This window comes from Peromyscus maniculatus, chromosome 4, assembly GCF_049852395.1.
Source record: "Peromyscus maniculatus bairdii isolate BWxNUB_F1_BW_parent chromosome 4, HU_Pman_BW_mat_3.1, whole genome shotgun sequence".
NCBI classification, from domain to species: Eukaryota; Metazoa; Chordata; class Mammalia; order Rodentia; family Cricetidae; genus Peromyscus; species Peromyscus maniculatus.
The window spans coordinates 117,740,134-117,754,559 of record NC_134855.1 but is presented as its reverse complement, the minus strand read 5'-3'; the positions used below and the strand labels follow the sequence as shown (position 1 = coordinate 117,754,559).

At 40.7% G+C, this 14,426-nt stretch overlaps 1 protein-coding gene across 1 annotated transcript in view; it reads right to left on the bottom strand.

The window, feature by feature from the left end:
* Sptlc3 (serine palmitoyltransferase long chain base subunit 3) overlaps positions 1–14,426 on the bottom strand; it is a 130,776-nt gene that overhangs the window by 38,903 nt on the left and 77,447 nt on the right. The window contains exons 7-8 of the mRNA XM_006983675.3: positions 14,024–14,129; positions 5,881–6,100 (exon numbers count right to left, since the gene is read on the bottom strand). Coding sequence (XP_006983737.1) covers positions 5,881–6,100; positions 14,024–14,129 — 326 coding nt within the window. The remainder of the gene's footprint in view (positions 1–5,880; positions 6,101–14,023; positions 14,130–14,426) is intronic.

Here is a 14,426-nt window from a genome sequence, read left to right as displayed (position 1 = left end):
GTCTTGAAGCATCAGCTATGTGATATTTAAGGAAGTTTGCTCTGGATGATCTGGAGCCTCTCAAAGAGAGATCTTTGTTGATTTCCCAATAATTAAAGATGAAGTGTCCTTCAGAGATTGTGTTCTGCCCTTTGGTAAATGGTAGTATGGATTTTCATTCTCTGTTGAGATTAAATACTTTCCCACAGGCTGCTAGGGGAGGCAAAGAGGGGACAGTCAATGAGTCATAGGTATTGGACAATGGAGGCTTATAGGTTCCTGTGTCTATGGAGGAGTGTTTCAAGGGGTGATCTGACCACAGCAGATGAGTGGATTTGGAGGAATGCAGATGAGGTTAAAAAGCACATATATCGGCTTGCTAAAATGAATATTGAGGGTGGAATGTATGAGTAAAGATTGGAGGAGTCAGTTGGGAGTGGCTTTGAAGCAAGGTGATCAGGAGTTGTTTCCTTGAGGGATAGTATGTCCCAGAATTGAAACATAAGTTCTGGAACTTAATTGCTCAGTCCAAATCTTGGCTTTGTTACTGACTGCTATGTGACTATGCACAAAATAACTAAGCTTGCTATCTCAGTTTTCTTCTTTGCAAAGTGAGATAACAGTGATACACATCTTACTTACCTGAGAGTCATTATGAGGATATATATATTATTCATATATATATATATATGAGTGAATATATGTATTTCTTAGAAAAAAGGTACATTATGGTAGCTAAAGCAGTTAATGGCAGTTGTTGGATTGTTAATTTAAGGATTTGTAGAACAGGAAGCATTTGAGGGGTGGAGGCAGGGACCAAAACACAAAACTTCTTGGGATTTTGTAATTTCAGTTTGCTTATTCGCAAAGGGAATGATCTAAGGTTAAATTGCCTGCATATGAGTAGCTGCAAGGAATCAACCAATGAAATGCAGCTTGTTTCTTCCTCCATCCCAAGAGGGGTAGTGGCAGGAGTGAAACCAAATCAAACCCAACCAAACCTAACTTAACTGCTACCAACTACAACAATAAAACAGACAGACCTTGAAGAAAGGAGAACATGAACTTGATGAGCTATTGAATGGCTCAGAGGAGAAGCTGAGGCCAGAAGCTGACACCATAGCCAACATTCACAGGACACTTTCAAGTCCATTTTAAGAACTTCATATGTGTTAATTCACTTACAACAATTCTGAGGTAGGCAATGCTTTTTAATCCCAGTTTTATATGTAGGATAATGGAATGAGTCACAGACATCCTGAAAATTCTTTACAAATGATGGTAAGGTAAGGATTTGGACCCAGTGACTCTGGTTCAGGAGTTTCCACCTTTAACACCATGCTGATCACTTCTTCAAAACGAGTGCAGAGTAGCCTCAGTATGAGATGAAGTGAGTCTCGGAAGCACAGGGTCCGGCTCTCCTGTTTACCCTGTGGTACTTCCCTGTTCTACAGACTTTGCTCTTTTGGGGTTTTTGTGTATAATATTCTTATTTTGTCAAAGGGAGTGTGTCCCAGGAGAGAAAGTAATGAAGGGTACCCTTTTCTCCAAGTCCACTGTAGGGACTTAGCAGAGAGCCTGCACATAGTGACAGTTGACCGGAAAGCCAAGGAGCTTCAGCGACAGGAAGGATGGCCAGTCCCTTGATGCACTAAGGATGAGCAAGTTGTATTCTTAGGAACAAGTGGAGCAACATCTCAGCTAGGAAGTATTCACCACAAAGATCAGACAAGGAAACAAAGCAAAGCTTCTTTTGATCAAAATGTCCCTACCTCCAATTTCCGTTCATAAATTGAGGAATTTCATGCAGTCAGTTGCAAGTATCCTTAGTTTGAGTAATAGAGCATCAGTGAGAAATCACCCCCTTGAACCTGAAGACTGTCTGTCCTACAGTATAATTCCTTTGGACTGAGCCCATTTTGTCCTAGTCCGGGGAAAGGGTATTTTGCTTGCGTGGTTGAAGAAGTAGAGTTCTGTAGTAACTTCTGGAGAGTGTCAAGGAAAGCCCACTGATTCCATCCCTTCATTCCCTGACTGGGTACTACAAGGCATGAATTAAGAGTTGACTTTGGTCCTTTGCAAGTCGAGTCTGCACTGTGTCTTTCTTTGGGAGCGGGTTAGAGGTCCTCTCAGACACAGAGTTCCAAGCCCTTTTTTCTTTTCAAGTTCAAAACCCTGATTATTTTCTTTACCCATAGGCCTGGAGTTCAAGGGCAAGGGTGGGTTTTGGGGAGGAAATCAGACAGGAGGCTTTTAGAATAAACATCTTGGTACTCATTCCATGACCCCTATTTACTTCAAAGGGCTATTATACACAGGCAGGGCTGAAAATACCAGCACAGAACTGCTTCTGCAAGGGACCTGCCTTTGCTTGCTTTTCAGGCCACTGGAGCTAACTATCACCCCAAACCTAGCCTCTGTCTCCCACTTCCCTCCTCTAGAATTACAACCCTGCAGTCTATCAGTCACAAGGACTATCTCTGCTTCACTTATTTGCCAGTCATCATCCTGAGGAGGCTGGGAGAAGCTACTGGGCAACAGCAGAGATACAAGAAGATGCAGGATCATGCTCAGGAGAACAGAGGGTGGGTGAGCAGTGTTGAGCACATTCCCCCAGCAGTTAGAGAGATAAAAATTACAAGTTGAAAAGTGAAGTGATGCTCTAGATTGTTCACCTGGAGCATCATGGGAGGATGTCCTCCTGAGTGAAGTGTTCGCTGTCAACAGAGCTCCCAACCCAAAGAGCAGAAGGGAAAACCTCATAGGTTTTTGAGAAACTGCTTCATCTTGGAATTACCCCTGATTCCAGATGAATTGGTAGTACACTTAAGAAAGAAAACTGAGACCTCAATAACACCTCTGCTTTCCGTGAGATCTTAGCACCAAGAGAATTTTTTTTTTCCTTCCCTCACTTGTTTCCAAGTATTTTCCACTTGCACGATTCTTCTGGTTGCTAATGGGCAAAACTCAGCTCTTGATCCTCTCCACAAAGATTCCTAGAACATCTTCATTGCAGTTATTAAGAATATTGTCTGTGGGAGTCAGGGGAAGGAACGGGAGGAGAGGAGGGAGGGGAAACTGTGGTCGGTATGTAAAATAAATGAAAAAATGTTAATTAAGTAAAATAAAAAAAAAAGAGTTGCCACAGTCTCTTCACAGCAATAAGAATCCTCACTAAGACAAACAAACAAACAAAAAAAGTCTTTCGCCAGCCAACCAGAGAGCTTGCATGGGACTGACCGAGGTCCTCTTCAAGTATGTTACAGTTGTGTAGCTTGGTCTTATCCTAGGACTTCTAACAGTGGGATCAGGGGCTGTCTCTGACTCTGTTATCTGCTTTTGGAACCCTTCCCTCGTACTAGGAGAGGAGGTGCCTAGTCTTACTGCAATTTGATATGCCATAGCTGGCTGATATATATGGGGGGGGGTGCCCTTTACTGAAGAGACATGAGGAGGATTTGAGGTAGGGGAGGAGAGAGGAGGTTGTGGGGAGGGACTGGGAAGAGAGGAGGGAGGGAGGGGAAACTGTGATTTGGCTGGAAAATAACTAACTAACTAACTAAATGATAAAAAAAAAATATTGTCTGCACACCAAGATTAACAAGAGATTTCAGATCCAAGTATTTTTATCTTTTTCTAGAGTTTTGAACCCATTTGATTATTTTCGAGGTTTGTGGCCTCCATTCTCTTGCTCAATCTCCATGTACTGAATTCTGTCTGTGTCTTCAAGGTTTTGTATCTTGGTGTTTTACAGCCATGTTTGCTTAATGAACCTTGTCATACACACTCTAATTCATGATGCCACCTGGTGGTTAATTGAGATACTGCAGGAAAACATGTGTTAGGAGAAGGAAAAAAAGAATGTAGGAGTGATTCATGTAATAATGATAGTTTTCACAATTGCTCCATCTCTACCCTACAGGATTAGAAGTCATGTAGACACGAGTATTCCTCTTTTGAAATCCTGCACCTGCCTTCAGAACAGAAAACATGTGACAGGATCCCAGGGAACCGTCCCTCCTGCTGCTAGTCCTGAGCCTTTGTTTAAAAGAGGTATCAAATGAAGGCACTCCAAGGAGAAAAATGTGACATCCAACAAATCTGACAACATTTCAAGGATCTGCTTGCTTCAGTTTATTCAGGTGCCTTTGGTTCAGGAAACAGAGTTACGCTTGGTTAAAAGTTTTGTGGCTCAGAACTGCTGCTAAAGCAATCAAGGCCTCACAAGGCAAGGTAACCCGGAATAGACAGCTCCTCACCCCGAGACCCTCTGGTCCCACTGAAGTGACAGTTAGGAAGGAAATATCAACCTTTCACTAGAAGTCTTTGAGGATCTGGCATTCCCTCTGTTTCTAGCATTACCTAGCTCATCCCCGTAGGGCACCGGAGGGAGGATGAAATACAATGCTTTGAGTATAGAAGAAAGCAGCAGTTAAAGGAGGGCAAATACCACTTCAAACAGGATTTTAGGCATCTGTATGTCTCATGGTGAGTGGCTAAGATGAAATATGTTGTTTTAAACCACTGGCTTTTAGTGATAGTAGCTGTCTGCTACATACCCCAATTGGTCTAACTGGTTGACCAGTAGGCTGAACTTTTGTTCCTGCTGGTCAGAGTGGACAAGGAACTGGAAATTTTAGATATTCCCCACCCCACCCCCCACCGCCGAATTTTCAACATGAGGTTTCTCTGTGTAGCCTTGGCTGTTCTGAAACTCACTCTGTAGACCAGGCTGGCCTTAAACTCATGGAGATCTGCCTGCTTCTGCCTCCTGAGTGAATGCTGGGATTAAAGGCTCGTGCCACCACTGCCTGGCTTAGATAACCTTTTAGTAGCACCTCCATGCATTAATTTGGGGCCTACAATGCCCTGCTAGTTGGAGCTATAAAAAGTCTCTTTGGGACAAGTGTAGGCTTGTATGAGATAACTGCCATGATTTGGAAAAGGCACATGCAAAGGGACATGGCACAGCCTCTTTGTCCCTTAGATCTATATCTGAATATTTGATTGTCTTTTTCCCTTCTCCTTAAAAATTTCTTCCAAATACTTATTATTTTATTTTTCATTAACAAATAAGTAATAATATAAGAACAAGACAATGGGGGCAGTCATCATTTAACATTATAATGTCATCTGATCCAAATCTTCAGACATTTTGAGATTGTAGAAGATGGGTTATCTAACATTATAGAAAATAGTTATTTCTCAGAAAAATAATCTTAAAAATCCATTTTTACTCTGTTGTTGTTTAGGTGACAACTTGTAAAATCCACAAGGCCAACTTCTTTAATACATGAACTTTTCCAATTGTTGCTATTACTTACTTTATTTTCAACACACACACACACACACACACACACACACACACACACACACACACACCTCCTAATTCTTTAAGTTTTGAATTAAAAAATTGTGTGCAGATCTTGCCTGCATGTATGTCTGTGTACCATATTTGTACAGTGCCAGCTGAGGCTTCAGATCCTTGGGGCTGGAGTTACAGATGGTGGTGTGCCACCATGGGGTGCCAAGAATTGAACCCAGAAGAGCAACCAGTAGTCTTAACTACTTAGATACTTCTACACCCCATCCCTTGTAGTTCTTATAGGATCCCTTATTACTTCTGTGGGTTGGTGTATGCTATTGTCTCTTTGTCTACAAGACTGACTGATGATCACTCTACAAGACGTCCCAGAGTCCAGCAGAGTTAACTCTCTCCAAGGTACTCTGCATATTGTGCCCTTGCTATTGTTATTTTGTTGTGATGTGATTATTCTTTCCACACTTCTCTTTACAACATGTTACAGGTGAGCTGAACCGAAATTTACATGAAATTCAGAGAATTTCCTGCTTCCCTAGGGTGTTCAGGATCTACACAAACACTGGGAGTTCCTTTCTTACCTTTTTCCCTGCTATATAGCCTCCCGAGGCTGCAAAGCTTTTGGTGAATGTGCCCATGTATACGTCCACATCTTCAGGGGCCAGTCCAAAGAACTCTCTGATACCTTTGCCACTGGAGCCCGTAGCACCAATACTGTGAGCTTCATCCATGTAGAGATAAGCCTTGTATTTCTTCTTTAGAGCCACTATCTGGGGCAGATTCACAATGGAACCTTCCATGCTAGCACAGAAGGAAAAATTCTTGGTAAGTAGTGAATAACCTTCTGGAAAGATCTGTTAGTTTCCTTCTAGTGCTTCACAGAAAGCCTGCCCTGCCACTGTCAGCCTGCTGACAAGGAGGATCTGTCACTCTTCTGTCGGCATATTTTATTCAGCAATGACAACCTTTCAGTCTTGTAAGGCTTCTCTGCATGTCCATGCTACTTTAATAAAATACTTTATATTTGATGGATTGAGTGGGTTGGGTTATTATTTTTAGTTCTCAACTCAAAAATAAACTTACCATATTATGGACATAATTTGTTTGGAAAGCTGATTATTGCAGTTTGATCAATGCTTTTGGGATAGGTAAAAGTGCTCCACTCTGAGCCACTTTGATCTACCTGCTATTTTTTTTGTTTGATCCTGCCCACCGGATCTAAATTTAGCATCTGAACTGCTAAAGATTAAACTGGGGAAATTAAGAATACACAGAACTTCAGACATCATTGTATTAATTATCACACAATAAAATATCCCTTAGTATCCCTGCTCAGCACTCATCACAAATCAGACTTTTGTGAGGCTCCTGGTTGAGCCCTTTCTTCATAGTAATGGAACAGAAATGGATCCAGCCTTAAAACTCCTGACAAGGTTAAGGCACAGGATTCTGGGTTCCTCCCACAGAGGTTCCAGAGGTGAGGGGGGAAGGGCTGGTTGACTATACATACAAGCTTCCAGGATAAGCTCACACCAGTAGTTAAGGACACCACTTTGGGATTTACCCCTACTAACCAATCCTTTTGCTTTAGATGTAGTTTATTATTTATTTTAGTTTTCTAAGTTTTAGATTTCAGTTTTTTTTAAAAAAAAGCTTTTAAAGTGATAGAACTTTTAAATAATAGCTTTAGATTTGTAGAACAACTGAGCAAAAGGTACCGAGGATTCTTGAATCCCTAGTCTTACCAAATTTCTCCTGACATTTATGTCACCCACTAGTGTGGGCCATTTATTATACTTTGATGAGCCAATTTTGATACATTAACTGAAATCCCCAGTTTAAGGTTTATTCTTTGTGATATATATTCTATGTGTTTCCCAAAAGAATATGAATTACTTCACAGATTGACATGTCATGCTTGCCCAGGATCATGCCAATCTCTGTTGTCCCAATTTTAGTGTGTATAGTGATAAGAGAGTATCTAGGTGTTTTATTTTCCATGGTAGTGCAAACTGTAATATGTTTCAAGTCCTTAGAGAAGGGTAAATATAAAGCCAACTAGGAAGTAAAATTAAATTTTATATTTACATGGCACCTCTGGATCTCAATGGGTTTTAAAGAACACTGGCTCTACTTAGTTCTCAGAATACTGAAAGCTTTTGCACTGCACAGCTTGGACTGTACAGATAGTCTGGCTCTAAGAAAACAGACTCCAATGTTCACAACACAATGCAGCTTGTCAAACAACTCAAGCAACCCTTCGATTTAGTTACAGACTGATCATTTGAAGAGTGGTGAACTTCTCCATCCTCCCTTGTTAGGTATAAGATTGTATATAATACATTAAAAAATAAGCTTAAGTGTTAGGTTGATTCAGTCAAAACAGTCCATTTGAGTGTCACAGCTATCCAGACCAAAGGAGCTGAATTTAACCATCAATGATACAGCGTGTGGGTATTTCACAAGGTCATTTGGATGGCCAAGTTCTGATTTTAATGGAAGACCAAATGGTCCTCTCTTATGCATGTTTGTGAGTTACTTCCAACACTATTTTAAATTTCTTGCTTATTAAAATTGTCTCCACTGAGGAGGAGGCAATATCATTCTCTGCCTCCCTTGGGCTTAGATTGTGGCCACAACATTTTCTAAACTGGGTCTTGGGCAGCCTGTATGATGTTCATTATCCTGTGCTTCATTCTTACGTATTATAAGCACAATGATGAAGCCTTCTTCACAGGATCTTTATAATAGCTAGCACTCATGCTTGTCAACTGTCAGACCATCCCAGGTACTCAGTGAGCTTAGAAGGGGAAAGTTTCACTGAGTCCTAACGAGAAAACAGGGACCTTTAACAAAGTTCTGTGTTGAATCTTCTAAAATGAAGGCATGTGGAGTCAAACATGATAAATGGCTTCAAACCCTCAAAATTCTTAGATTTTTTCTTGTCTTTAAAGTGCTGTAAGTTGGCAACACAAATATGCTAGAAACCTGACATGACACAAATAGCCATTCCTTTTTTCTGGAACTGAATTTGGCAGGAGGCAAAGTTAACATTGAACAGTGTTTGTAGACAGTCTCCACAGCTAATTAGCCATCTTTCCATGGGCTGCTCTAGCTGATGTAAGGACCTGACCACCTGGTTTGTATTTCTTCCTCCAAGATTAATGACTCTGCAGTACTGCTGAGTTTTGGAGTTAATGCCAGGCACACATAGAGTCCTAATGGGAACTCAGCTTTTGTATAGTTATATTCAGCCACACTGTTTTCATTTTTTCAGTATTATTGAATTTGCATAAAACCTTTTGCTATAGAGGGATAATGCATCTGGGTGAAAGTATAAAGTAGTTATTTTGTGTTATCATCACTAGTTTCTGTCAAAACAATCAAGACCAAAAGCAATAAAGAAAAACACATAGCATGTTGTTATTTTTTCCTGGATGAAAGGCTTTGCTTTTCTTTTGACTTTACTAGGAGAAAAAGAAATAAAATACTGCTATAAATAAAGATAATGTCATCAGTTAATCTGAGGCTCTGTCTAGGGGACTTGAATTATTCTTTAACCCACACGTCAGTAAATTACTATTTTGTTTTTTTATTGCATTAGCTGAAGTGATCAGACTTGTTTTTGAAATCATCCTCTCATCATCCTCTTTTCCACATGGAAACCAAAAATTAAACCACACCTCAGGAAACTTGTATGGTGGAAAACTCTTCCAAGGTTTAACCAAAGAGAAGAGAAGAAGGTTGGGGGTGGAGAGAAAGAGGTTCGAAAAGGGAGGTGGGGGGGCGTGGAGATGTAGAGGAGACGAAAGGGATGGGGAAGAGACAGAGACTGGGATAGAGAGACAAAAAGGAGAATGAGGGAGGAGAGTGTTAGGACCAAACTCATCTTATTCTTTGTCTTTACATGTTGAAACTATAAAGGATTGGAGAAAGTTTACCACTGAAGTTATTCTTCAATCTTCACAGTTTGAGGGAGAAGGGCTCTTAGTCTATTCTTAGACTCAAGATATTCTGCCAATTCATCATATGCTTATGGGTCTGGTTTGGGAAAGGTTGGCTCATACTATTGGATTCTGAAAGTTTGGGCTCTAACTATGCTAGTTTGTGTTCCAAGTTACCTATGACATCTTTACTAGCAGCATGGTTTTGAATCATTTTGAGACTTCTTAACCTTTATGAATTGATAAGGAATCTATTCTCCTCAGATACTACAGAAATAATGCTGTGGTCCAAACAAATATTAGGGTTAAAATGATTTTTAGGGCTAAGACAACAAAGTTGGAGGAGTAAGAGAACTTTTAGCTGGGTATACAGCCCCCTTGACCAGATAAGAGGAAGAAAGACAGGGATCAGAGAAAAAAACAAACAAACAAAACAAAACAAACAAAACAGCGAGGATAGTCTTGGCAGCCCTGGCTAGTCAGCTCCAATAACATGAAGTTCTTATGTTCTCCTAGTAACCTGAACTTTATGGGTAGTTAGGTTTTTAAAAACATATTCTTGCATCTAATGTATCTAATTGTAATAGAGGTTAAGGATGGCTTCTAAGAAAAACTCCACTATTCCAGGAAGGAGACCATCCCAAACTGCCCCATGGATGGTAGACCATGACTTATGAGATGCTAGAGAGTCTTTTATTGTTACCTTTCAATTCAGCTCTGCCTTGAGCCAAGATGGTGCACTTCCCTTTTGCTTTCTCACTGGCTGAAAGAAACCTTGATTATTTACTTGTGCTATCTCTGTCCTGGTGTGAATTCTTCTCCTTTGGGAAGATCTTAGACTGCTGCCGCAGTTAGGGTTGAAGGGATATTCTCCAACCCACAGCAATATGTGTTTAACACAGTATTAGGACATCAGATTAGAACCTTAAAATAATAATATTTGACTTTAGACCCTAAGTTGTGGATTCACTGTATTTAGACTTGAATTTTCAACCTCCTTAATTTACAGATGGAGAAATTGAAGCCTAGATAGGATTACTTTAAGTCAGAATGACTTTGTACTTTTAGTGTTTATAAACTGGATGTCAACAGATAGGCTGCCTCTTCTATCTACATTGAGTCTTTGTCCTACCAGGACCACTTGATTTTCAATGCCAGCTGTGCTTCATTTTATTAATCTACCCTAGGGCAGTTTATTTAGGCCTCTGAGCCTCTGTTTCTTCATCCTTATAATCTCAACAGGTTTGTGCAATATTGTGCTCTTGGAATGTTTAGCAAGGAGTAAACATGTGGGCAATATGAGTCCTCCCTTTGCATCCATCCTTTTTTGTAAGAAGAGCAAACAATTTTACTACATAGACAGCTTACTGTTTTCCAACTTGAAACCTCTCTAACTGAAAATGTGAGATTATGAAGATAGTTACTCTTCATTGTGGGCTTTCTCTGGGTTTTGTCTCTGCCAGACACTGGCTTATATGATCTTAATACTTGCATACATGTTCTATGGAAGGTACACAACTCTGGGGACCAATGCCAGGATCTGAATCCAGGTCCCAGATCTGTCTCCAAATCCTGACTTCTCTATATTCTCTACAAAAAATAGGAATACCCATGGATATGGCAATAGTAATTATTATTGATTGTTACTAATTTTGTGAAGTAGTCTGGATTCTTAGTCTAGTCACCTACACATTTCTATTTTGAAGCCTCTTTCAAACTTAATGACTTGAAAGTTTAACTTTTCTCTTTAAGAATTATGAAAATATTGTTGTGGGTGAGCAAGGTGTGGTGGTGTACTTTACCCATGGGGCAGACAAGTAAGAGATAAACAACAACAGACAACCAACCCTAGGAGTTAAAATGTAGAAGAAGCTTTTGGTAGCTACCAACCAGGTATGCATCTGTAACACACTTCTTAGGAAGAGAAGTAGACTTAGAAACAATTGATCTCACATTCCCAACCCTGACACTTTGGAAAATCCTATGAAAAGCAAGTTCATTTTCTGGTGATAGTTCTACATTGGCGTGCTCAAATGAGAGCTTTCCAACTGGAATTTTGCTCAAGAATTCATGTCAGGCTAGTCTTGGTTTACAAAGGAAGACCTGAGGCTGCTGGTGGTATGGAGGCTGTTGAGGCTGCATAATTATCATGAAGAGAAGAGAAGAGGAAGCTTTTTGTGGCAGCATGTTTCTGACATAGAAACTTTGCCCAGTATACATGCTAGGTTGATTGATCTGCGATAGACTGATGCAAAAAGATAGATGCCTGCACGTTTTCCATGGCTTTGTACATAATCTAACTTTCCCATCGAGAGTTAAAGTGGAATTCTCCTTTCTTGGAATCCAGGCTAGCTCTGGTCAACAGGGCACAGCATTAATTCTCGGCCACTCTCTTAAAACAATGGAAAATTCTGGGTTTTCTGTCTTAAAAGCCAGGGGCCATGTTGTCAGGAAGCTCTGAATAGATGATCTGATGTTTTTGTGTCAACACCAAATAACACAATTCCCAGTTTTGGTGCCCATAAAATAAATGGATTCATGTGAATGAGAAAAAGGCACCCCAGTCACCTCCCAAAAGCCAGTGCTAAATGTGTGAATGAGGTAATTTTGGATATTCCATCCCTACTTGAATTCTTGACTGACTGCAGTCTTGTGAATGAGCTCAATGAATACTGTGTGTGGCAGTAGACCTGACTTACAGGACCAAGGAAAATAAGAAATGATCACTGTATAACTTTATTCTTTGGAGTGGTTTGTTACACGGCAATAGTTAACTGAGAGTTGCCATTGCTAAATTGTAGTTTAGTGCCTGGTTGGCTTAGGGTCAGAAGTCTACACCTGCATACCTCCCGCCCCCACCAACAGAATAGGGCAAAGCCTAGCCTAGTCCCTAATAAATCTGGCTGCTGTAGTGGTTTTTGATGCGAATATTTGTCCGGAAAACACTGATGGACCTCTAATTTCAGTCACTATCCAAGCGCTTAAAAATATAACCTTTCCTTTAGTGGAGACAAGTTCTGTTTGTTTGAGATTGTGTTCTTTTGACTCTGGTTAAAGGAGATGCCCAGTCTACCTTCCCTCAGCCAATTCATCGTACCATGACTCCAAGCCTGAATGACAGGTGTTTAGATAAGGGTTGCTTGTATCCCTTTCAGGCTGGCAGCTGCTACAAACCACACAGGGAGAAAGCTTGCTACTTAAAGTTATGACGGCATAGGCTCACTCAGTATGAAATTACTTCCTATAAGTTCAAGTTTCAGGACAATGAGTAGTCAACTATCCTATAGTAGGGCTTTCTCAGCTCTGGCACTATTGCCCTTTTGAACTACAGAATTCTTCTAAATGCTTTGTGCTTTGCAGGATGTTCAGGAGCATTCCCAGCCTCTCTCCACTAGATGTCAATAGTATTCTACTACATGTGTGACCACTAACATCTGACAAATGCTCTCTGGTTGGAGATGGGGGCAAAAATCACCCCAGCTTTCTAAACCACTGTTTTAGGGATTTTGTAAGCACTGCATATTCCTGGGATTGACGTTAGAAAATAATGATGTAGGTGTGGAAAGTGATGTACTATGAAGTGCCATCTTTGCAACTACAGAACTCTAATCAATGACAATTTAAAAAAATGACTCCAGTTTTTATACTATCTTTGACTTGGGATAATTCACCCCCTCTCCCTCCAAAAAAGGGGGTAGGGCACGTTTCTTTGTTACTCAGTGTTGACTTATGACTGACAGTGTTCACTTGTGATTGATAAAGATAATATCTTCATAATCTCGTTTGTTTTCAGTTGAAGAGGTTTCACATTAGAAAACAATACACTGTCTGTGTAGCAATGTTTGCTCTTTGTACAGAAGAGGAGGGCCTGCAGAGGGAGGGCTCACAGTGCTGTGTTGTTCTTATGAATCCTTTGCAGCCATACTCTTCCTTGGGGCTTATCCAGCCCTCACCTCCTCCCTTTATATTGCAGGTCTCTATCAGAAACTCACAAGGGATATAGCCCCAAGTTTCTCTTGCTGTAGGGATTGTTTTGGAATTGATTTAAGAAGGGGCACTCTGAGATAATGTTTCCTTGGCTTACAGAATAGGGTATAAGCAGAAGAAATGCTTGAATGCAATTTCCATTTGAGCCATGGTAATCGATTTAGAAAGAGAATGAGGCAAATTCAATCACAGCCAGCAAGATAAGTGTTGCTCTGAATGACTTAGTAGGTATTTTACTGCCTAGCTTAAGGAGGGCAGGAGAATAGTCCTGAGAATATTACCAAATGCTAAGATCAGCACACTACTATCCACACTGTGGAGGAAGGATTGCCCTCGAGGTTAGGCCCCTGTATTCTGATGCCAGTCATTAACCTACTTGATTAATGACTGAAGTAGGTGCTTGGGTTCCCTGTCCACATAGGGGGATTGGGGCCACACACTGAAACATCTGTGACAGACATGTCTTGGGACATCCTGATGTTGAAGAGCCCAGGCACAAAAGGTCTTTAAAATGCTGGGGTACTAGAAAGAAGCAACACAGATAATCAATGAGGACATTTCTAAGGAAGGCTTCACTAGCATATCAGTCCTCAAGTGTTCCAGCAGATGCACAGGGCTGTAGAAAACACAGGAAACCCCAGATCTGGCCACTTCTATTGATAGCTCTATGCTGTGTTCCTCCATAGCATCTACAAGCATCTCCTTTATTCCTTAGCCAGAAAGGTCATCTTTTCTCCATTGCGCAGCTTGCTGTGAGCCTCTGAGCGCCAAATGCCTCCAGTTATTCACATACCTGTAGACGCCCTCTACCAGGATGAGAATCTTTTTCCAAGCTCGGCCTGTGCGAGGCTGGCCATTGATGATAGCTTCTCTTAGGAGCTTCTCTAGGTTTTGGACATCTTTAAATAATGTGAAAAGAAAAAAAAAAAACCGAGTTATGAGAGTGCCTTTTGCTTACCTTCCTCTTTTTGTTTCTTTCGAGGTTGTCAGAATTATTATTTTTTTTAAGTTTTAGATTTATACTCAGACCTGGACTTTGAGATAGCAAGGTTGGAACAAGAAAATACCTGGGGGACTTGGGGCTTATTTTCTACTAAAGCTTAGCTCTGGTCGGATGAATGGTTGTGTCTGTACAAGCAGGTTGAATCAGTTTAAGGCTTATTTAAGCTTCTCTTTGCTTGCTCGAGAGAACTTGG